Source organism: Rhincodon typus, chromosome 33, assembly GCF_021869965.1.
Source record: "Rhincodon typus isolate 14 chromosome 33, sRhiTyp1.1, whole genome shotgun sequence".
NCBI lineage: Eukaryota > Metazoa > Chordata > Chondrichthyes > Orectolobiformes > Rhincodontidae > Rhincodon > Rhincodon typus.
In genome coordinates this window covers 4062697-4086761 of record NC_063364.1, presented here as the reverse complement: position 1 = coordinate 4086761, position 24065 = coordinate 4062697, and the positions used below count along the sequence as shown (strand labels likewise).

General features: G+C 42.7%; 1 protein-coding gene across 2 annotated transcripts in view; it reads right to left on the bottom strand.

Moving 5' to 3' along the window:
* Positions 1-470: 470 nt before the first annotated feature.
* The window catches only part of LOC109936348 (cell migration inducing hyaluronidase 1), a 215934-nt gene continuing 192339 nt past the window's right edge, over positions 471-24065 (bottom strand). For both annotated transcript variants that reach the window (XM_048615950.1, XM_020534964.2), the window contains exons 20-29: positions 21629-21784; positions 20089-20269; positions 17449-17664; positions 10279-10490; positions 9295-9480; positions 8724-8928; positions 7697-7783; positions 6423-6580; positions 4972-5069; positions 471-1241 (exon numbers count right to left, since the gene is read on the bottom strand). In XM_048615950.1, the coding sequence (XP_048471907.1) occupies positions 1114-1241; positions 4972-5069; positions 6423-6580; positions 7697-7783; positions 8724-8928; positions 9295-9480; positions 10279-10490; positions 17449-17664; positions 20089-20269; positions 21629-21784 (1627 nt within the window). In that variant the 3' untranslated portion in view covers positions 471-1113. The remainder of the gene's footprint in view (positions 1242-4971; positions 5070-6422; positions 6581-7696; positions 7784-8723; positions 8929-9294; positions 9481-10278; positions 10491-17448; positions 17665-20088; positions 20270-21628; positions 21785-24065) is intronic.

Below are 24065 nucleotides of genomic sequence, written 5' to 3'. Positions count from 1 at the left end.
TCTGAATTGGCTGGGGCTATTTGCCTTGGAGCGTCAGATGATGAGGAGTGACCTTATGGAGGTCTAAAAAATCATGAGGGGCATGGATAGGGTAAATGGACAAGGTCTTTTTTCTGGGGTGGGGGAGTCCAAAACTGGACTGCATAGGTTTAAGTTGAGAGGAGAAAGATTTAAAAGAGACGTAAGGGGCAACATTTTCACGCAGAGGGTGCTCAGTGTATAAAATGCGCTGCCAGAGGAAATGGTGGAGGCTAGTAAATTACAACATTTAAAAAGCATCTGGATGGGTATACGAATAGGAAGAGTTTAGAGGGATATGGGGTCAATGCTGGCAAATGGGACTAGTTATATTTAGGATATCTGATCAGCATGGATGAAGGATCTGTTTTCGTGATGTATATCTCTATGACTCTGTGATCACGTATGTAATTTTTTCTAAAAAAAGTGCACCAGTTACCAGCCTTTGCAAATTCATTCAACTTTACATTTATTATGAAACATCACTTATACAATCTTTGTAATTTATACAAATGTCAGTTATAAATTACACTTCTTTAATCCAAACACTTTCCCCTTCAGAAATAAGTCTCAAATGAGAACCCCAACTTTAATAAATTACAATCTCAGCCAATGCTTAAAATGCCAACTTCACTTTCAGGAGTGCACTTTTACCAGACAAAGTCATAGTTATATGGAAAATATATGAACATTTTACAATACAGTCACACAAGTGGCTTGGTGTCATGTTCTACGGTGTCTTAATAAATAAATAAAAACATACCTACAATTGGAAATAAATCTTTGATGTGGCTGACACATCAAAAACACCTCAACAGACAAATCACAGAAAGAATAGGACATCCGAAAAAGGACCAGCTATTTCGGGAGTAATGAGCATTGTTGAGACAGAATAAGGAATATTTGAGAACAGTCTACATATAGGATCAGCCTGTGAAACAAGCCTAGTGATTGGACAGATTAGCACAATGATAAATGGCTGTTCTGCTGCAATATTTTTGTAGTTTTGACCACTTTCCAAAGATCAGTAGTAATTTCAAGGTCAACTCTGTAGAGCTGGACATGTACTTGGTCAATGCTACCGATGAGATTTACTCATAGTTTCAACTTGTTTACAACAGGAATTGGGAGAACCTCATGAATTTTCGCTACCTCTTCACCAACGACAAGTTTTATCCACTCAGGCCGGAAACTTCCTTTAAATCCCACAAATGCCAGTTTATCTGGAACAAGAGAAACAGTTGTCAAAATCTAACCTGTATTGTTTCCGAGCAGCAGTTATCTACAGGCAAAATAAATGACATGTATTTATTCAGGACCAAAACATCCCTCAGTGGGACTGATTTCAACTTTGCAAAAGGTCAAAATGGGTGATAGGAGACTGGTAACAGCCCATTAATAATTGGAAAGGAGATAGTGGTGAGGTGCCAAACTAATTTTACACTCACAAAGTCAAGAGCTGGTCCACTGTCTCAATGATTTGCAATAAATTATTTGACGTTTGAAAGTGTAGGCATTGTGTCCACTTAAACAGGTAGAAGGGGATCTTTGATTTAATGATTCATTGTGAAGATGGCATGAGGCAGACAGAGGGAAGAAGGGACTGAGTGTTGAAGTTGGGAGGGGAGACAATTGGAGGTGGAGTGTGGAGGCGACAGTAGAGTGACTGTTAGTTGACAGGAAATGGGAGGCACTGGGGAGTGGGATGGGGAGCAGACTGGTGGCAGAATGAGGCACACAATCAGCACATGGTGTGGGAGCGACAACAGAGGAGACTGGGCAGGAGGTGGCTGGGAGCGCGTGGCAAGTGGAGGCTATTGTGGGTGAGGTGGAAGTGTCATGAGACTGAGCTAGCTGGCAAAAAGCTACAGCTGTTTTTTGGAAAGTGGAAACTCAAAATCCTGTGGCAGGATTTGAACCTGGGTCCCCAGTCTCTGGATTAACCGTCTAGTGATAATACCACTAGATATTCCTCCTCGGGTGATATTTTATCAATCTCAGTTTTGGAGTTTTCACCTGACCTAGTCAATAATCTACTGCCTAGTTTCAATGCTGAGAGGCTTTTCTTATGCTCAGTTTCTAAGTGGTCCCTTTCAAGAAGGGTTGTTGAAAGAGCTCAGTACCAGTTAGAACTGTCTCATGACCAGGGCTGACTATACAGGTCTGAACCAGGACAGGAAGGGGGCAAAAACCTTTACAGCAAGGGAGCTGGTCGAGATCCTATTAAATTGGTTACTGCTGTGCTGTAATACAGGGCAAAGATTTAGAATTTTAGCTATTTTCAGTGACTGGGCAAATACAGGACAAGGGGACTTTGATCTCAAAATCAGGGACTGGCCAATCAGAAGTGAAAGAAGGAAAGCCCTTCTCCCTCACCCAGGCTACCTGGAACCTGAAACCCTCCCCATAGGAGGCTGTGGACAATGGACATCAACTGATGGAGAGCGTCACACTTCAGTGTCGAGCATTAGAGAGAAAGCAAGTTCAAGGGACCAGTGCAGGAGTCCTCACAGTAGCTGTGAGGAACTGAAACCCGAGAGAACCAGTCAGCAGGCATGCAGGATCTGAGCAAGTGATATTTCCCAGTGCGAAAAGGTTAAAAAAAGATAACACTTGGGGGCGCAGTCAGAGGACAAAGCATCTGCAGGGCATCACCTGAAAACAAACCTGTCACAGAACAAAGGGACAATATCCCTCCTCACTGATACTTGCCTTAAAGTGAACTCGGTGTTTTCTGCGAGGGATGTGGGTATAACCACATGTTGTTCACTACCAACCATCTGTTCATTGTTGGAAAAAAATTCCTTACAGTCTGTAAATTGTCTAAATTAATTTGTAAATTGTCAGGAAGTGTTTGTGCAGTTAGAAATACTGTGAGCTACAGACTAATTGGAATGTAGGTACAGAAAACCATCCAACCCCTCCAGCCTTGTCTGCCATTCATTTAGATCATGGATGATCCTTATCTTCACTCCTCAGTTCTGAAACCCTCAATACACTTTATTCGTTCACAAGGTGAGGGCTTCACTGGTGAGACCAGCATTTATTGTCCATCCCTAAATGCGCAGAGGGCAGTTAAGAGTCAACAAATTGCTGTGGGTCTGGAGTCACATGTAGGCCAGGTAACAAAAACAGAAATTGCTGGAAAAGCTCAGCAGGTCTGGCAGCATTTGTGAAGGAAAAAACAGAGTTAATGTTTCGGGTCCAGTGACCCTTCCTCACCAGACCCAAAACGTCTGCTTTTTCCTGATTTACAGCATTTGCAGTTCTTTTGGTTTTTATGTAGACCAGGTAAGGATGGCAGTTTTCTTCCCTAAAGGACATTAGTGAAACAAATGGGTTTTTCCTGACAATCGACAATGGATTCATGGTCATTATTAGATTCTTAATTCCAGATTTTTTTTTTATTGAATTCAAACTCAAAATCCTGTGGCAGGATTTGAACCTGGGTCCCCAGTCTCTGGATTAACCATCTAGTGATAATACCACTAGGTATTCCTCCTCGGGTGATCTTTTATCAATCTCAGTTTTGGAGTTTTCACCTGACCCAGCCCAAGAGATTTCAGAGATTCCCACTAAACTGTGTCCTGAAGTATTTCTTGTCAGTGTGCTCCCTTCTTCCAGATCAGACATGATGGAAAGGAAAGCTGACACAGACTGGACAGGCTGGATAGTCTCAGGACAGGCAAGAAGGGATTCTGTTCCATCAATGCACGGGTGTCTTTTGACCAACAGCACAGCATCAAACTGCTCAGTGCCCACCTTGCTTTCATTCTCTATGAGCTATTTTGTTTTAATTCATTCATTTGGGAATTATTAAGTGCCTTTGTGAAGTCATGGAGAGCAGTTAAGTAGCTGTTTGAGGGGGCCAGAATCTTGTGGATGAAATTGTTGCTCTCTAAAACCCTTTAATCATCTTAAACACTTTGTTTCAATTATCTGTTAATCTTTAAACGAACACTAGCCTAGCCTACACAACTTATCCCCGTAAGGCAACTCTTTCAGCTCCATCTGATGTTATAAGGGTCACTGAGGCTGAGCTTCTTTGAGGGTGGAGTGATCTTCAGTGCCACTAATCCTCTAATGTGCCAGTACTGGGGGATTTCTTGGTCAAGAATTATTTTTATTCAGGGGCAGCACAGTGGCTCAGTGGTTAGCACTGCTGCCTCACAGCACCAGGGACCCAGGTTCAATTCCACACTCGGGTGACTGTCTGTATGGAGTTTATACTTTCTCCCCGTGTCTGCATGGGTTTCCTATGGGTGCTCCGGTTTCCTCCCACAGTCCAAAGATGTTCAGGTTAGGTGCATTAGCCATGCTAAATTGTCCATAGTGTTCAGGGATGTGCAGGCTAGGTGAATTAGCCATGGGAAACACAAGGCTATGGGGATGGGGTGAGTCTGAGTGGGATGCTCTTTGGTGAGGATGAATGGCCCTACACTCCAGCACTTGTATGATTCGCAGGTTGAGTGTATCACTGGCTAGGCCAGCATTTATTGCCCATCCCTAATTCCTCAGATAACACTGCCTCCCTTGATGAAGGCACAGCCAGAGGCCTCCATGGACTTTGGAACTCCTAGTTGTAGGTTCATTGAATATTTTTAAGGCAGAGGTGGATAGATGCAGGTTAGGCAGGGAATCGAGGATTATCGGTGGGCGGGAGGGGGTAGACAGGAATGCAGAATTCAAAACATAAATAGATCGGCCACAATGTTATTGAATGGCGGAGCAGGCTCGACAAGCTGAATGACCTCCTTCTGCACGTGTTCCTTATGTCTTTGGTTAATGATTTCTCAAAATATGCCCAGCATCACCTGCTAGGCTAAAACCAGGAAAAACCATTTCACCTTAAAACACAATGTCCAAATAAACTGTCTCCAATATCTACAATCTGTAAATGACTGCACAATCGGTTACAAGCTCACAGCTAAACAAAACGAAATCAGTAAGTACCCTTTAGTTTAACAGTGGTGGCTCCAAGTTGGGTCAGAACTTTGTTCCAAGGTCTTTCTGAAATGATTTGTCCTTTAGATGTTATCAGAGCGATGGAGCTAGAATTAGAAAGATCCCAGTATTAATCATTAAGATAGCACGATTTAGACCATATCTATAAATCAAATGTAAGAGCAATACTTCTACAGATTGCTTATTCTCAAAAACAATGCACCAGGTTTCATTTTACATTAAATAGATAGTCAATCACAATTAGCAGTACACAATAGCACTTCACAGCTTATCAATGGAAGCATGCATTGGGAATTTGGAGAAGAGATGTTCTGACATTTGAATCCAATGACTGGGAACTCTGATTGGAATTCTAAACTTTGAAAAATTCCAGAAAAAACTCTGACCAATTTTAGAAAACCTGCCCAGATATTTTCCCTGCAAGGACTGATGAAGTGAGGTGAGTCCCTGATCACCAACATATAAATATGGGCAAGTGACAGGCAGTAAAAAACACAGGTCATCTATCATTAACAGTGAGAAAGTGCTGGAGAAACTCAGCAGGTCTGGCAGCATTTATCAAGAGAAAAACACAGTTAACAGTTCAGGTCTGTGGCCCCTCATTAGAAGTGGGAAAAGTTCAAAATGCAATAGGTTTTGGGGTCACTAGGGGCCAGTCTAAGAGGTAAGCCACTTAGGACTGAGATGAGGAAGAGAGTTGTGAACCTGTGGAATTCTCTCCCACAGGAAGCTGTTGGGGCCAGTTCGTTAGATATATTCAAGAGGGAGCTGGACATGGCCCTTGTGGCTGAAGGGATCGAGGGGTATGGAGAGAAACCAGGAGTGGGATACTGAAATTGCATGATCATATTGAGTGGTGGTATAGGCTCAAAGGGCCTAATGGCTCACTCCTGCACCTATTTTCTATGGTTTGAACTAGGGGTGGGTGATACGAGGACAAACAGAGTCTCCGCCCATTTCCCATTCCCTTTCTCAGAGGGGGAATCCAGTAAATTCGGGAAATAGTTCCACTGGGTGTACTGCTCCACTGTTTCAAAGTATCTGAGATGAGTCGGACCACCATGTCCCATCCCCGGTTTCACTATTTTGTTTTCTTCTGGATTGACCCTGGACAACTAACTCTCCATCATTCTATCTGGCCTGTCTTCTATCTGATCATAGACCTCGTGATTAAAACCAGATTGAAGTTAAAACCAAAGAGTAAGGCAGAGCTGTGTAAGTTGTATCCAAACAGCAGGGTTATCCATGCAGACTGCAGCCAAGTTTCCTGGTGGAGGGTATACAGGAGAATGAGGCAACTCACTGACTAGGTGCACTCCCCAGTCACACAACCTCTCCCTGTGGACTGAACCCAAATGATCCAATCCTGTCAGGATTAATCAACCCTGACGTTTCATTCCTTCACAAAAGGCGATGGTGAAATGGTTTCAATGACTCACTTGTTCTTTATGTTTGCCACGTAATTCTCTACATGGACTGGAATTCCTCGCAAGATTGTGTTTCGGAAGCTTCTGTTATCGACCACCTTTCCAGACTGTCCGTCTACCACAACGATCTGCATGCCATCGTCAGCATGATAAAACTTCCTTCCATTAACCTGCAGGGCAGAGATTAAAAATGACTAAAGTGCTCAAGTCTAGCAGCCTCAGCCCACACAGGAGCCCTGGCTGCTTCACACAAATATTGAGTAACCTGTGAACTTTCTGCAGGTGACTCTTTTCCTCTACTTCACTCCAACCCACTGTTATTTTTTGTGGCAGAAACTCGGAGGGTACTTTTAACTTCCAAGGCTATTTGAAAACCTGGCACCAGCCAACCATCCTCTCCCACAAAGCCCCTTCAATCAATCAGGAAATAAAGGATGAGGGGTTAAGCAAGGGGCTGGGTCACCGTCACCCAGGATTGGCAGTCCAGGTGGCAACCCAGAACAGAGTGCCAAAGGCGCACCAACTCTGGGCTTCAGGTGGCAAAAGGTTGGCAGAGGCTATTCACAAACCATTCTTTACTGATACACAAGTGGCTCACAGACATTGGGAGGCAATAGCAGCAACTGAAAAGGGAATTATTTGATGCCGATAGCAGGATGTCCGTAATGCAACAGCAAACAATTGTATTGGTGGTGTCAAGTCTGCCACCAGCAGTGTTTTGCTGGGAGGGAGAGAGCATTAGTGGGTACGAAGCACCACCTCTGGGAGCTGCTATGATTTGACTGAATGGTGCGATGTGCTTGTTATGGTCCCAAACACGCTTGCAGTCAATGTTTTGATGTGCGTCAAAAGAAGTGAGATCCCACGATATCCTGGTGCCAACCCAAAGTTCTGTGCTCATCCCCTCCGGGAAACAACCGGTTTTTGCTCCTCTGCACCGCCCACCCCTCCCCCCAGCCAAGGTATGTGGAATTACTGGGCTCCTTCCCCTCTGTCTGTGCCCACACAGTTCCCTGACAGGAGATGGCCAGGTGCTTTCACAGGCTGCTGGACTTTGTGGGTGTCACTGAAGCTTCACACATGGAGCTCATGCCCAAGTCTGGTAGTATATTGTGCTGCAGGAGTGATTATTAAAGGTCACAGACCTGGTATGGAGCTTCTTCTGTGGGTTATGTGGGTCAGGAGATGTCACACCTCGATACCCCATCTCTCCAGCTCATGCAGTACTGCCACCCTCCCCCAAACCCAGAAGCATCAACGTCAAACTGAAAACTGCTGAAACTTACATCCATGTAGGCTAAGTCCTGTCTGATATGGAAGAACCTGGTTTGATAGGACTCAAGCTTGACCTCCAAGAAGTGATCATTGGTGGTCTGTGTGAAAAAAGAGAGAAACAGCAACTGTGTAAGTGATCGTCAATATTATTGTGCTCACCAGCTAGCCCAGGATGGGGCATTGCCAAATGCCATTCATTAACTTAAGAAGTTGCTCAGTGAGCCCCAAGACGCTGGTCACAATGGCACTGATACATACCATTTCACCTCACGCCAACAAATTGTTGTCTTCCCCAGAGTCCTGCCCTTTCATCCCTCACTGTGCAGCCCTCAACCTCACCTCTACCACTGGCCCCTTACCTCCCTTCAATTTTGAATCTTCTACAAAGCTCAAATTCAAAAAATGGGGGAGAATGAACAGGAGGAGAGACAGAGGGAATGACAGAGACAGAAATACAGAGGGAGGGAACAGGAGGGAAAGAACAAAGGGACAGAGAGGAAGAGAAATAGATGGTGAGAGACATGCACTGAAGCAGCGAGAGAGACATTGAGATGGAGACAGATGGAAGGAGAGAGAGCAAGGCACTAACAGAGTGAAAGGAGCAGGTTGGTGACAAATGAGAGAGATGAAGTAAAAGATTTGAAGACAAAATTAATACAACTACTCTCCATCTAGAAATCTCAACCACCGTTCAAGGTTTTTCCTGTCAAATCCTAGCCGTTTAAATTGTTTAGTACATTGAGCAGGTAGTAAGATGTATCCAGTTGTGCCAGAAAGCAAAATCCAGCAGGTCTAAAATTTCTGTTTGACTCACTGCTGCGTATTGACCACCTGGTGTGGCTATATGGAATCGATCCCCATCTTTGACATGGCTAAACCTAGCTGACAGTTCATGTTTTCTTTGACCGGCTGATGTGCCCAAGCAGCAGGCTGAGATTAACACAACCCAGGCAAGGACACAGGACAGCCCTAACTCTCACTGTTTGCAGTAACTTGAATGGGCCAGCTAATAAAACAGCGCAGTGAATAAGAAATTACCAGCTGTTCTGTAGGTATTCGCTGTGGCATTGGTACATCGACGGTTGGTATCTCGCTGTATTTGGGGTAAGCTTTCATTGCACAGTCACTGCGCTTGCTGGTCTTTGGAATGGAAGCTTTGATCTTTATTCTCTCACAGCCTGCTGAGGAGCAGAAAGCAAATGCCTCACGCTTTTTGTGGGCTTTCACTTTCAGGAACAGTAGTCTTTGAGGGGTAGGGGTTGGGGTGGAAGAAAGGGAGAGATAAATCAGTTACTATACCAAAGAGAGTAGTTTCGTGAATACAAGTTGGTCTTGTAAATCAACGCATTTTCTAACAGAAGAAAGCTGCACTCATATATTTCATCACTAAAATAAAAATTGGCTTACACATTTTGTCTTAACATTAAGAGTGAAAACGGTGACTACAGAATGAAGATTTCAGCCATTTACAATTAACCATTGCATTTCAGCGCTGAGTGTGCTGTAGATAATTGGGAATATTACATACAGTTCTCTTCTTATTCTTCATTGCAAAATAAAGGCAGCAAAGAATACATAATCATTTTAGATATAGACATAAAGGACACACCCAGTATCCTCATCGAAGAAATAATAGCCCCTGGTTGGATGACCACGATCCAGGTTATCCATCTGCTGTGTCCGCAGAAACAACCCAGTCTTGAACGTTCTTTTTGACAGACGATTATGAATATCTGATATGATGTTAAATGTGCTGCCTTGAGGGTAGCAAAATCCCACTCGGATCCAATCATTCCTGACAAGGACAATATATATCAGTGATGCAATTACAAGCTCGTTTATAGGTAATATACAAGTTATGGCAAGCATCCGAACACCCAAATCGAATGGTGCCCTAACAAACATTGAACAAGTCAAGCTCATAGTTTGCTAGCAGGCTTCCAGTTCCCTTAATGCTTTCTGCACCTGAGTGCGATATGAGCCTCCACACATCCAATAATATGAGTCAGGGTTAGCTGCTGGTGCTCGCATGTGCTGGACAGCTGTCTACACACTATTCACTTCACGAGTAACATCCTCTTCACTTGGTCTAACATCGTGCTGTGGCACGGTGGCTCAGTGGTTAGCACTACTGCCTCATAGTGCCAGGGACCCAGGTTCGGTTCCAGCCTTGGGCAAACATCTGTGTAGAGTTTGCACATTCTCCCTGTTGTCTGCATGCCCAAAGATGTGTAGGTTAGGTGGGCTGGCCATGATGAATTACCCGTAGTGTCCAGGGATGTGCAGGCTAGGTGGGTTAGCCAAGGTAAATGTAGGGTTACAGGGATAGGAGAGGAGTGTGGGATTCAATGGGCCAAATGGCCTGCTCCTAAACTGTAGGGATTCTACGAACACAACCAGATATTGCACAATAGCTCCAACTGGGTAAAATTCAATTCATCATTGTGATTTTTCTTTCTGTGAATACTTGCCAATACTCAAGCTTGCTATGGTGCCGACTCTAACTGGCAGTGACATAGCCAATACACTGACAGTGCAAAGTTTACCAAGCTTAACTTACGATACATAACTGAACCCATGAAAGATGACTCACTGGTTGAAGTTGATGAGCCATATGGTAACCTCCTGGGGTGCTGGACCATCCCAATGCACAGTGTATCCTTTCTGCAGCATAACGACAGGCTGGTATTGCTGGTAATGAGAGCGTTTGCCCAGGGCACCCTTTAAATACAGTGGCTTATCAAAGTACTCATCTTTAATCATTTTCATCTTCAGGTTCGCTGGCCGTCTGGCCTGAATATATATCTAAAGCAAAAAAAATTAACAGTCAAGATAAGAAACTGCAGCATGGCTCCTTTAGTTCCTTCAATTTGATGCTTTGACCTGCTACACAAAGCAAATAGTTCTGCTAAATCAAGATGCCAGCTCTCCTTCATATCAAAGATTCAGTCCAACATGCAACTTGAGTTTCTGTTCTGTGCTGGCAATTATTACTATTATTTATTAAGCATAAACTCAACTAATTAGCCGCAAACCCATCTCTGATATTAAAATACCCACATGTTCATCAACGTGACTGTTGGTGCAGAGCTTTACTTTATGGAAACACTTGCCCAAATCTCGGGCTCAGAAACTGGTGAGCAATTTCCAAAGCCTTCAGATTTTTTTTTTTGCTCCATTGTGGTTCAAGCTGGGATCTCTAAATTGTAAAATGTAGCCTTGAACTGTTCAAATTCAAATCAAAATTGACGGAAGTCAATGAAATTAAATCTGCCTTCCTGAAGGACAATTTACAACCAGTATATCATCATAAAAAAATTAATGACTTTCCAGGTGTCAGTTATTTTATACAGATCATCCATTCTACCTAACCCACACGGGAGCATTGTGCTTGATGTTCAGTGACAGCCTGAATTATAACCAGCAGGACATTTATCTAATTACAGTTCAATCACCATTTAAACCGTTTACTGTCAGACACGAGTTGTACGTTAACAGGTGGAAAATTATATGAAAAAATGGGGAAAACAGCTCATTGGGCTCACATCCAAGACAGAAAGTCGCAGCGCTGTTAGACAGCCATCAGCTCCCTCTCAGTGCCAACCCTCCTGTGCAGTACTGGGGGCTTTCCCGCTGTGGGTACCATCTTCTGGATTTGTCCTGAGACTCCACTTACCCTCTAACACTAATATGAAGTTGGATTTCTCCTGGTGTCCCAACTATCATTTATCTCACAATCAAACAAAATCATTGTTGTTTGAGAGAGCTAGCTGTGTACAAATTGGTTTCTTGTATCCACAAATAAACTTCATGGGAACTTCCCTGACGGAAGTATTTTGGAATGACTTGAAAGAAGTGAAGGCTGTTCATCTTTCTGGTCACCTTGTGCAGGTCAATCTCTCTACCTTCCTCTCTCCATCTTCAAGGTGCCCTCTTATAATCTCTTCCTTTTACCAGGCTTCTGGTCACTGATCTTAAAACAGCCTTCATTGGTTTGGCATTGTTGGCTACATTCCTGAAAGATGCCAAGAGCTTAACTTGAATTCTTTCTAACAGCATCAAAAAGGTGAAAAACAAACAAACAAAACGCTGTTGTGCTGATGCCTCTATTGGGCTGAGAGAGCACAGTTTTCCAATTCCTGTGGGTGGCGACACATGGCAGAGTGAACGTTTTGCCCAATGGCATTAAACCAGAGAACATTTACAATATTCTCCAGCTTTCCCACTGGAACTTTAGTTTCTCGCTGATTTTTCATTGCTCCAGCAGGATTTAGGAAGGAATTATGGAGAATGTCTATTCTAGAGTTCCACTTCTATCCAATGGAGGCACCTGAAAGCAGGTTAAAAACCTAATGATCTGTGCTTCCTCCTCATTCAAACACCATTCTGTAGGTGGGATCTAACACTCATTGGTGAACTTGCTCTTAATTCATAGGATAGAGTCATAGTGTCATAGGGTCACAGAGATATACCAGAAGGAAGTATACCCTTCGGTCCAACTCGTCCATGCCGACCAGATATCCTAAATTAATCTAGTCCCATTTGCCAGCATTTGGCCCATATCCCTCTATTCATATACCCATCCAGATGCCTTTTAAATGTTGTTATCATTCCATACACGCACCACCCTGTGTGAAAAAGTTGCCTCTTAGGTCCCTTTATAATCTTTTCCCTCTCACCTTTAACCTATGCCCCCTAATGTTGGACTCCCCTACCCTGGGAAAAAGATTTTGGGTATTCACCCAATCTATGCCTTCCATGATTTTATAAACCTGTATGAGGTTACCCCTAGGGCTCCTACACTCTAGGGGAAAAAAGCCCCCAGCGGATCATGGGGTGGTTACAAAGCTCAGGATGGAGCAGGCCATTCAGCCCATCATGTCCAAACTGGCTCTCTGTAACAGCAACTCAGTTACCCCACCCCCTGTTCTGTTTCCCCCATCCCTTCTTTCTTCAGGTAATTATTTACTTCCTTTTGAAGTTAAACCACAATTGAATCTTCCTCTGCTGCACTCTCGGGTAGTGCATTCCAGCTCCTCACCACACTAGATTTAAAGCTTACCCCCAGGTCACCAATGATTTTTCACTATCTATTTTAAAATCAGTGTCCCCCTGCTCCTTACTGCCAGTGGAAATGGTTTCTTTCGATCTGCTCTGACCAACTTCTACATGATTGTGATAACCTCTATCAAATCTCATAGAAGAATTAGATGCCTACAGTGCAGATAGAGGCTATTTGGCCCATCAAGTCTGCACTGGCCCTCCAAGGAGCAAGCCACCCACACCCACCCACCACCCCATTCCTGTAATCCGCATGGGGTTCTTTCTTACCATGGCTAATCCACCTAACCTGCGCACCTTTGGACTGTAGGAGGAAACCGGAGTACTGGAGGAAACCCACAGAGACAATGTGTAAATTGCCCAAAGGTGGAATTGAGCCCAGGTCCCTGGTGCTATGAGGCAGCAGTGCTAACCACTGAGCCACTCTACCACCCAGCGCATCTCCAAAGAGATCAAATACAGGTTCTCCAATCTATCCTTGTAACTGAAATTCCTCATAGCTGGAGCAATTGTTGGGTGAATCTTTCTGAACTCTTTCTAATGCCTTCCTATCCTTCCTAAAGTGTGGAGTCCAGGATTGAACATAATATTTCGGTTAAAGCCGAAGCAGTGTGTTTGATACTTCCTTAATTTGGTACTGTATGCTTTTATTCATATAAAATCCAGGGCCCCGTCTGCTTTATTAAACACTTTATCAATTTGCCCTGCCAGATCCAATAACATCAGCCTCTGCTCCTGCACTGCCCGTGAAGATTGTGCCCTTGGTTTTGTGTTGCCTCTCCCCGTAACTCTAACCAAAATGTAAACATACAGACAGTTCTTAAGTATTTTGTAAGAGGGGTAACTCTAACAAATGTGAAGTTGAGTTTCAAGTCTATTAAGAAACATGGAGGGTGGTGTGTAAGGAATCATCTGGCCACTTAGTGCAGCTACATTGTAGATTTCCTCTGACGTTTTATTCGTTAAAAAGGAATGTATGGTTTCACTGGAGAGAAAAGAAAACTCTTACAAGCATGGTCACAACATTGCTGCACCATAACAACCAGTGGAACCCTTTGCCCTCCCATTCCTACAGATTGAGATATGCTGATTGGAACAGTTGTAGAAAGAGTCATAGAATCCCTACAATGCAGATTGAGGATATTTGGCCCATCGAGTCCATGCTGGCACTCCAAAGAGCATCCTAATCAGACCCCCACCCTATCCCTGTAACCCTGCGTTTTACCATGAGCTAATCCACGTATACTACACATCCCTGGACAATTTAGCATGGCCAATCCACCTAACTTGCACATCTCTGGCCTGTGGGAGGAAACCCACACAGACACAGGGAGTGTGTGCAAACTCTACACAGATCGTCGCCCGAGGGTGGAATTGAACCCAGGTCCCTGGAGACGTGAGGCAGCAGTGCTGGCCACTGAACCACAGTGCCATCCAAAGCAGGAAGGAGATGGAGCTTATCCAGTGAGCTCTGAAAGGAGAGGGCACAGACGGTTGGTGTTAAAAACCATGGCACAAGGGCTCCTAACCCCACACAGGGTAGATGTTAAACCAAAGAGGAAATAACATTTCATCAAATGAAGGGACTTAATCTTGAGAAAGGTGTGAAATGAAATGAAGATTGAGGAGGAATAATTTGCATTCTGTTTTCATTGCAGGAAGATCACCCGGAAACAGAATAAAAACATTTATGACTTGAGCTATTTATTGTCACATATACAGAAAGAAACTGTGAAAAGAGTTTTGTCACCACACTGCAGCACCATTTTGAGTCACCTAAAGAATAAAAATAAATTACATAAATAGTGTTCATCTTCGGTACAAGGTGTTTTCAAACGCAGCTCCAAGGCTTCTGCAAAGTCTCTGCAAGGTGTCTCAGGCCTTAAGGAGTCCCTGTGCTTCAGGCCTTCTGTGGTCAGGAATCCTCACTCCGGGTACACTGCCACCGCCCCAGCTAACGACCTGTGGAGCACTGCTCAGGCTTCCTCACGACGTCAGGAGATGAAGAAAAAATGCAAAAGAGAAAGACGACAAAGGAGAGAAAGAGAAGAATGCGGCCAGCCTGGAGTGGATAGGTTCAACAGCATGAACACCACTTATCATGCCAGCACCGCCCAGTCTGAGGGAGGGTCAGATCTCAGTTTGAGATCACTGATGAAGTGACGAAGAATGAACTGTGAATCAGACGGGTTGCCTCACTTTGTATTCAGGATGTCTGGCTGCAGTGTGAGGAAGGAAACCGAGCAAAGAAGAACTTGGCCATTCTTTTCAGGTGGACATTGCTGGCAAGCCTGACATCTGCTGCTCAGAATAGCTCATGGACCCTCTTAGCTGCTAATAGCGACTGGCTAAAGCCACTTCAGGAGTGTCAACCACATTGAGGTGGGGGTGGAGTCACGTGTAGGCCAGGCCAGGTGTTCTCCAGCAGATTTTATTCTCGCAAGTAGAACAATGAACCAGCAGGCTTGAGGTTCAATCCAAAACATCAAAACCAAGAGTGAGAAATATCTATTAAGTAAGGGTTATAAAAGTAAAGTAAGTTTTTGGAATGGAGAAACACATCAGACAAGATCTAACTGAAAAACAGGAATACCCATGAGGGATTGAATGTCCTCTCTGTGTCACTAAACACTTAAAATAATTAATTGATTTTCAATTGCTGTATACTGGTCATTTATAAGTAAGGTAAAAAATGAAGAAGGATATAGCATTTATTTTGCAGTTGCCTGAAATGTAATTATTTGAAATGTTTAAGATTCTTCATAGTATTTTCAACAGTACTATCTAATCTGCAATCTCTATTCTGTCCAACTGATCTACAACTGCTTCCTCTCTGCTCAGATGCACCAGACTGCAACAACACACAACACATTCGAGTGTAAGAAATTGTTCTACAGGTGGTTCCAGTACAACCATGTACACAGCTCCAGATCTGCACATTAATGAAAAAGCACTGCATGAGCAGGCACTGAACCCAGAGAATGTGTTACCTCCATTAGTCAAGGTGGGAACTGAAGAGAACATTGGAAATGAAAGTAAACATCCCACAGTTAGGATACAATGAGGAAAAACGGGCAGGAGGCAGCCTCTCCAAATGTGAATCTACCCTCTCTGTAGAAGTGTATGTGCCAACAACGCTTCTGAAATGGAGCACAAGTCTTCCCTTGAAGGGAACTGGAAATAATGTTTTGATAGTGTCTGCCTCATTTCATTAACTAATAAAATTCAGGAGTGAGGAACTGATTGAGTTCCACAGGACTAGCAGCAAAGAGGGAGAACTGTTTCAAACATCAAGTTATCTGCGAACATTTCACCAAGTTACGTCACTGCATCTTTGGAGACTGTGAACTTCCTGAGACGTTGCTCCAATATTTACATGGAATTCTGACCTGCTAGAGCCTCTCCCTTCAAACTGTTCCTCTGCCACTCTTTGCATACACTAACCTCTAAATTATCTTTCTGCTTCTCAGGGGGAACGGATGTCAGCCATGATGGACTCAACTGCCAGGCTGCTATTCAGCTTCGCTATTGTTCCTTTATGAGTCTAACAAGTCTTTCTGAGCCTCTTCCACCTCTCAACATTGGCCTTTATCTCTGTTTCATACATACACTGTAGAAACCATTAGCACATTGTCCCCAGAAACCTGACTAAATTTCTCTTTAATTCTTTCATGGGAGGTAGAAGTTGTTGAGACAGCTAGCATTTCTTGCCAGCCTTAATTTCCATTGAGCAGTGTTCTTTGACAGGCCATTTCAGAGGGCAGTTATAAATCAACCTTGTAACTTATAACTATTGGCCTGAAATCACATGTAGTCCATACCAGCTAAGGGTAGCCACTTTCAAAACCAAAATGGGTTTTCCCAACAACTGATGGTAATTTCATGACCACCATCACTGAGATGAGCTTCATGTTGAACATTATCAATGGAATTCAAATTCCACCAACTGTCTTTGTGGGATTTGAACCATGTCCCCAGAGTATCTTTCTGGGCAATTACTAGTCCAGTGATATTTCCACAATCACACCCAATCACACTTCATGGAGGCAACTTTATTTATTCACACACACAATGCGAAGATTGATCTAACCAGAACAGGGACATCTAGGGATTAACTCATTTTAACAATTGAAAAATCATGCAGGTCACCACTTGGACAGAATAAAATCAAAGCCCCAATTCTAAATAGGGTCTCCATTGTACAAACATTGCACTGGCTTTGCATATCCTGTATCCCCCACCCCATCCCTGGCCCCATTCACAGCAGTACACTCTGGCAAGTTGGCATCAACGTTATCATTGCATTTTAAACACTTTCAGTGCACAATTGAGTTGAACTAGGAAAAATGCCTTTATCATATTGTCTAAAAATAAATCGTTAAATATTACATTCATGTCTTGGACTCATTAACCAAGCTTGAATTATGCCAAGTGTTACAAATGGAAACATTTGCAGATCAACAATGACTTTGAGATTTTTTGCAAGGGAAGTTGTGAAGAGAATGCTCTTAGCTTCCAATGCCCATGTCTTTCTAGTGATTCCCACTGCACTAATTGTAAGGGATCCCCTTCATTTAAAATGCGAAAATACAAATGGTAAACTGAGCAAGATTTCCAATAAATTAGAATGCTGCTGTCCTTTGGTCTTGTAAGAGAAATAGCTCGAGAAAAGTGAACCAGAGGAATAAAATTCCCTTCTTACCTGTGCATAGTGACCACTGCAGATGGCAGATCTCCAGTCTGGCACATCGATACAATCCGAATGTCTGAGTAGCCAATTATCATGTTTAACAATATAAGCTCCTGCAAACTCCGACACTGATCCATCCACATCATGCAGGATAGTTGTCTTGTCACCATCCAAATCCAAGTGATGGAACCAGGGACCTGGCTCTCCAAAGAACACTCTTGATGTGATCTAAAAGGATGAGACCCGCAGTCATTATAAAGATCAGAATTTGCAAAGCTGTAAAGTGAAACAAAAAAGAGCAGTTTGCATTTATGTGGTGCCTAATATTAACAACTTCAGGACACACACAAAGCATTTTGCAACCAGTTAAGTGTTTAGAATTGAAGTTGCTAAAATGCACTGTAAGATCCCACAATCAGCAGCAAAGTAAATTACAATCTGTTTGGTTTTGATTACATAGGTGCCAAAAGACATAGGCTATTGATTTGGCTGCCTGTTATATACAGCAGCTAAAGTTCAGTTATGTTGCAATCGACAGGATTAAATATCAGGAACTGTATATAATAGGCAAATGGTCCCGGGGTCCTGATGGACTTCATGCCAGTGTATGAAATGAGGTGGCTAATGAGTTGTAGCTGCATTGGTGCTAATTTCTCAAAATTGGCTACATTTTGGAAGATTCCATCAGACTGGAAAATAGCAAGTATAACTGTATTCAAGGGGAATATTTTTTCCACTCAGGGTGGAGGTTGGGATGGGCATGTGGTGTTGCCGGGAGAATCTGGCAATTGGATTATGTGAAGTAGTTCATTTTGGCAGGAAGAATTAAAAAAAACAAAGTACTAATTAAACAGAGAATGACTGTAGAATTCCAAATTGCAGAGGGATCCAGGTGTTCTAGTGTGTGGGTCCTAAAAACGTGATCAAGAAAGCTATTGGAATGCTATCCCTTATTACAAGAGAAATTGAACATAACTGTAAGGATATTATGTTTCAGTTAAACAGGGTACTGAAGAGACTATATTTCAAAGAGTGGGTTGAAACATTTCGGAATTCTCTGCCTCAGAAAGCAGTGGAGGAGGGAGATTGATACATAATGAGCAAAGGAATCGATCCAAGGTTACCAAGGATAGATGGGAATGTAAATTCAAAACACAAACAGATCAAATAAGGATCTTATTAAATGTCATTGCAGGCCCAAATGATCTATGTCTGCTCCTAACCTGTGTGTTTGTATGGTACAATGTTACTCATGATGAATTACAAACGCTGGGGACTCAGTTAGAGAGTGCCTCTGATGGTTCAGTGCTCCCTCAGTACTGCATGGGGGTATGGCATAGATTTTGGAACTCAGTCTCTGGGGTGCAACTTGAACAACTTTCTCAATAAAATGTTGCAACAGGTATTTATCATGTCTGTCACAAATCATCTGGTCACATCAAGGTCCTCCCAAGTGAACACAGTGTGGAGCTGGAAGAACACGGCAGGCCAGACAGCATCAGAGGAGCAGGAAAGCTGATGTTTCAGGGCGGGACCCTTCTTCAGAAATCTGCTCCTCTGATGCTGCCTGTCCTCCAGCTCCACACTGTGTTAACTGTGACTCCAGCATCGGCAGTTCTTACTATCCCTCCCAAGTGAAGATCTCCACACTGTGTACTTTAGTGGGAGCTGTATTTGCTGCCACAGTTGACTGAGAAGTTTGTTGTCAGCCTGCCCACCAGAAAGCCATTTGCCCTGCAGTGGTATTCTGCTGGGAGCAGCCGTAATGGTTTCAGAATGGGACTTCTGCCCTCTTGTGGGAGGATGATCCACTGTAAAGAGTTACTGGTCAATCTGATTGGCCGGCAGCTCTGTTGTCCCAACAGCACCAGAATCGAGTGAAGGCCACTGCCGGAATAACACATAGCGATAGTCCCTGAGTGGGAGAAGTGAAGGAGCCTCAATGTACAGGCAAGCCTTGGGTTTTGGCTGGTAGAGCCCAGTGAAGCAGTGAGTCCGGCAGAGGGCCAGGTTTCAGAATCTACATGGGGACAGTTCAGGAGACAGAAGCTTGTCTTCGGTGGAAGAGAATTTGCTACCAATAATTAAAAGTGCATGAGTTCTAGATTGAGGAACACAGGAGTAGGCCATTCAGCCCCCATCAGGCCTGCTCCACTATTCTAGTCCATGGTTGATAAGCTATCTCAATGCCATTTTCCTGCTAACTCTTGATGTCATTTGTATCTAAAAATCTATCAATCTCTGTCTTGAACATATTCAATGGCTGAGTTTTCATTGCTCTCTGAGGTAAAGAATTCCACAGCTTCACCCTTTGATTGAAGAAATTCCTCCTCATCTCACTCCTATGGCTTGCGAATTTTACTCTTTGTTTTGGAAGCCACAGGCGGGATAACATCCTTTCTATATCTAACTTGTCTGAGAACATAGAAATTAACAGTGCAATGGAGCATCCATCAGTAACATTAATGAGCTCTTCACAGCAAATTAATTTTGTATGGTCTCTCACTTCCCCATTTTCTAATGAGTATTATATGTCCCAGAAATAAATATCATTTTTCATTTGACATTTTACAGTTTGAAACATACTTAACAAATACAGAAATCCTGCGACTGAATAATGGCAGAAAGAAGTGCTAAAGTCTGAGAACCTACTGGGACATCCTGGAAAGTGATACTTGTCACATTGTTGTTTGGACAGGTTTGCCAAGAGTTATTGAATCGGAACCCAATGGCACTTGTGTGGCGACCATCCAGCGCTGCAAATTTACGGAAAGTGCAGTTCTCCACATTGATTGGGCCATCGTAGATCTGCATTCCTCGGATGGGGAATGTCCTGGAAACACAAAGCACTTAATTTTAGTTTGGGTTACAAGGGTGTCACTGATCGCTGCTGAGAGAGACAGTGGGTCAGAGACATGTTGCAGTGCTCTGTTCAACATATCACTCAATTCACTCAGTACTTCATGACTTCACAAGTGGTCGCCAGGATAAAACAAAGAATACAGGTTGTATCCAAAATTTTCAACAACAGATATCTAAGACAAAACCTTTTCAATGAACTAAAAATGGAAAGAACTGCAGATGTTGTAAAACAGAGACAATAACATAAATTACTAGAAAAACTCAGCAGGTCTGGCAACATCTGTGGAGAGAAATTAGAGTTAACATTTTGGGTCGAGTGACCCTTCTGAGTTAACTCTAACTTCTCTTCACAGGTGCTGCCAGATGTGAACTTTTCCAGAAATTTCTATTGTTGTCTCTCTTTTCAATTAACTGTTTAGTGCACAGGGATAGAGTTCTTTTTTAAATGAAGTTTGGTACAGCACTGTTTTACCAAGATGTAGCGTATGAAATTATGAGGAAAGGCTGAACAAATTTTGAGTTTTGTGTTTAGAAGATTGAAAGCAATCTGTTGAATCTCTATCATTCTAAACTTCTCATAGGGATAACAAGGTGTTACTTTCTTCACCTCAAAGTGATAACTTGATACAGATTAGTAAAACACTAAACTCAGTTCTTTATTTGAAAATAAGACTATGTTGACTAGGAGATTAAGTAAAAATGTCCAAATTCTGCTATCTGCTAAGTACAGTCATGGGACTGATACATCACCTTGTGTCAAAGTGGCTGTGATTGACAGCATTTTAAGAGCATTTTACCTCTTAAAAAGGTACATGCACGTCAAAGCACAACACAGGAAAGATATATCATCTAATGTGGGAAGAGAATAAATGGATACAACCTTACGATCAGAATCAGGCCATTTAAATCAGAAACAAAATCAGGAAGTGGTCTTTCATACAAAGGGCAGAGTAAATTGGGAAATCAAATGGCTGCATCAATTGGAGCTTTCGATTCTGAGATCCATAGATTTTCATTGGGTAAGGATATCAAGGGACATAGAAGTAAAAGGAGAAAATGGAGTTGTAGGGAAGACCAGCAAAGATCAGTAGAATGGTTGTACAGATCCAAGGTATGACCTTATCTCCCTATTGACTGTACAAGAGCTGCATAATAAAGTTGGGGATAGTGATATTCTGAGTTTCCAACAGCAAATTGAGGGGAGCTGCATCCTGCACCTTGCTGACATGAGCAATAAAAGGTGAAAATCCACAAAGAAACTGTAACTTAACTGAGACCAGAAGACAAGAAGTTATTTTGGTTCTAATGACAGATTTATTGATATACTTACACTCCTTTTGGAAGAGCTCGCCCACTGTGATCTAGGCCACTAGGTCCCCAGACGAGATTGTCTGCCATCTGAGTTCCACGGTTTTCACTCTCCCCAACAAACAACGAATTCTTAACCTCCTGTTTGGCTCCATCATCGTCTGGAAAGGTTCCACCACTGGAAGTACGAATATTACATGTCATGTTGGCACCCTCCAAGTCAAAAGTTGTGACTACAAGACTTCAAGTAGCTGGCACGTGGCCACTGTAACAAGGGAGCATTATGTTACCATCTTTTGCTAATGCATTGAGCTGGAATCTTGTTTAGCTGTTCAAATGGGCCAAAAAAAATCCCAAGGGATTGTTCAAAAAAAAGTACAGAATTTCCCTGGTATTCTGACATTAAAAACATTTTCTTTTGTCACCCGCTTTTTTGTGGTTTTGTATGATCTTGCTGCATGCAATTTGAATGCACAATGATTGCTATACTTGAAAAGTAGTATGCCATATCCCAACTCTAACAATGCAAGCTCTCTCTTATGACTTCAGTTAAGGGACGAGAGATGCAACAACTGGCATTGCTCTGGCTGAAGGGGGCACCACAGGTTCAAGTTATGGCCATTGATTGCAATGTAGACTGCAAAAGGTTCATGGCCAATCCTCTGACTCAGTTTCCATTGCAATTCCCAAGGCTTTGGCCTGGCTCATAAGTTGGTTATTTCATGTCACTGACATTCCTTTGCTCTTCATTTATATTTTTTGGGAGATTATTCCATTTTATATTCATTATATTTTTTTGCTATCACTGCACTGTCCCCTCTCTTCAGGCATTACTTCTCAGTTACTGTATCTTGATCTACTCTATTCCTTTCAATTCTGATCCTTTCACCTTTTAAAAGATAGACTTTGCCCACAAAACTCCAGCCAGTAGTTTCAGCCTCTCACATTTGATCTCTCATCCTTAGTTCTTCGTCTATCAACAGCATTGCCTCACTATCGCCTTAGTCCAAAAATTGTCTTCTCACATCTCTTTGCTCTGCTGAGGGGCTTGGGTACACTCATTACAAAGAATTCAGGAGATCATGACATAGGTACACCAAAATTTAGGGAAGCAACTGGCATGTTGGTTTTCCTTGGAGATCGGAGGACAGGAATAAAGAAGTATTGCTAAAACTGCTTTCAAAGGATAATTATTTCCGTTTCTGTGCTGAGCAGATTCTTCTGCCCCTCAGTCCCACAGCTAGAAAGTCTTTTATAAAATTCCTAACCTCCCAGATAGAATTCAATATAGCACTAATTACCTCACAGGAAATCTCTCTCTCTCTCCTTCTGTCTTCTATAGCCTTGTCCCTATTGTTTTTCTCTACTATAGTGATGTCATTTTGCTCAATGGTCCTCTAAACTCTTCTCTCATTTCTGTTCCTGGGTTTTTGTTTACATCCTTACAGTGTTAAGTCATCACAGAGGCACTTTGGCTAATTCATTCTGTCCTTGGATTTCAAATACATAACCTCCCTCAGTCTTCTCTTCAACTACAAGACCACAACTGATAGAAGCAGGAGAAGGCCATTCGACATGTTGTACCTGCTCTACCACTCAATTCAACTGTGGCAGATCTCCAAGTTCAAATTCATTTTTCCACCCTCTGTTCATATCCCTGAGACACCAAAATTCTCTGTATCCCAGCCTTGCACGCATTTAATAAGCAGCCAAACACTCTAGGGGAGAGAATTCAAAGACTCACAATCCTTTAAGTGAAGGTTTTCTCTTCATCTCAGTCCTAAATGATAAATCTTCATCCTTAGACTGTGCCCCTAAGTTCTAAATCCTCCAGCCAGGGATAAACAACCTCTTCATGTCTATCTTATCAAGCTGCTTTAGAAAGCTGAATGTCTCAATGAGATCACCTCTCATTCTTCCAACACACCACAGGACAGACTGCTCATCGCAGGAACCAATCTTGTGAACCTTCGCCATACTGCCTCCAACGCAAGTATATTCTTCCTTAAATATGGAGATCAACAATGCATGCAGTATTCAAGAAATACTCTGATCAAAGCCCCATACAACTGCAGCAAGACATCTGTATTCCTATACTCCAAATGCTATTAAAACCAACATGCCATTTGCTTCTTTAATTTTTGCTGTACTTTGCACCCTTTCTTCAGAGTTCCTTGAATGCGCACACATCCAAGTCTCTCTGAACATTAATACTTACAAGTTTCTTGTCTTTTGAAAAATATTCTTTTGTTCTATTCTTAGTGAATAACATCACACTTCTCCACACCTGACACATTATCATCCACTCATTTAACCTGTTTATAATTCTTTGCAGCCTTTCTGTAATGTGCGAAGAGAACTCATTTCCACCTAGCTTTGTATAGTCAGCAAACCTCGATATTCTCTATCTCTTTATCTAAGTCATTAATATAGATTATAAATAGCTAAGGATGCAGAAC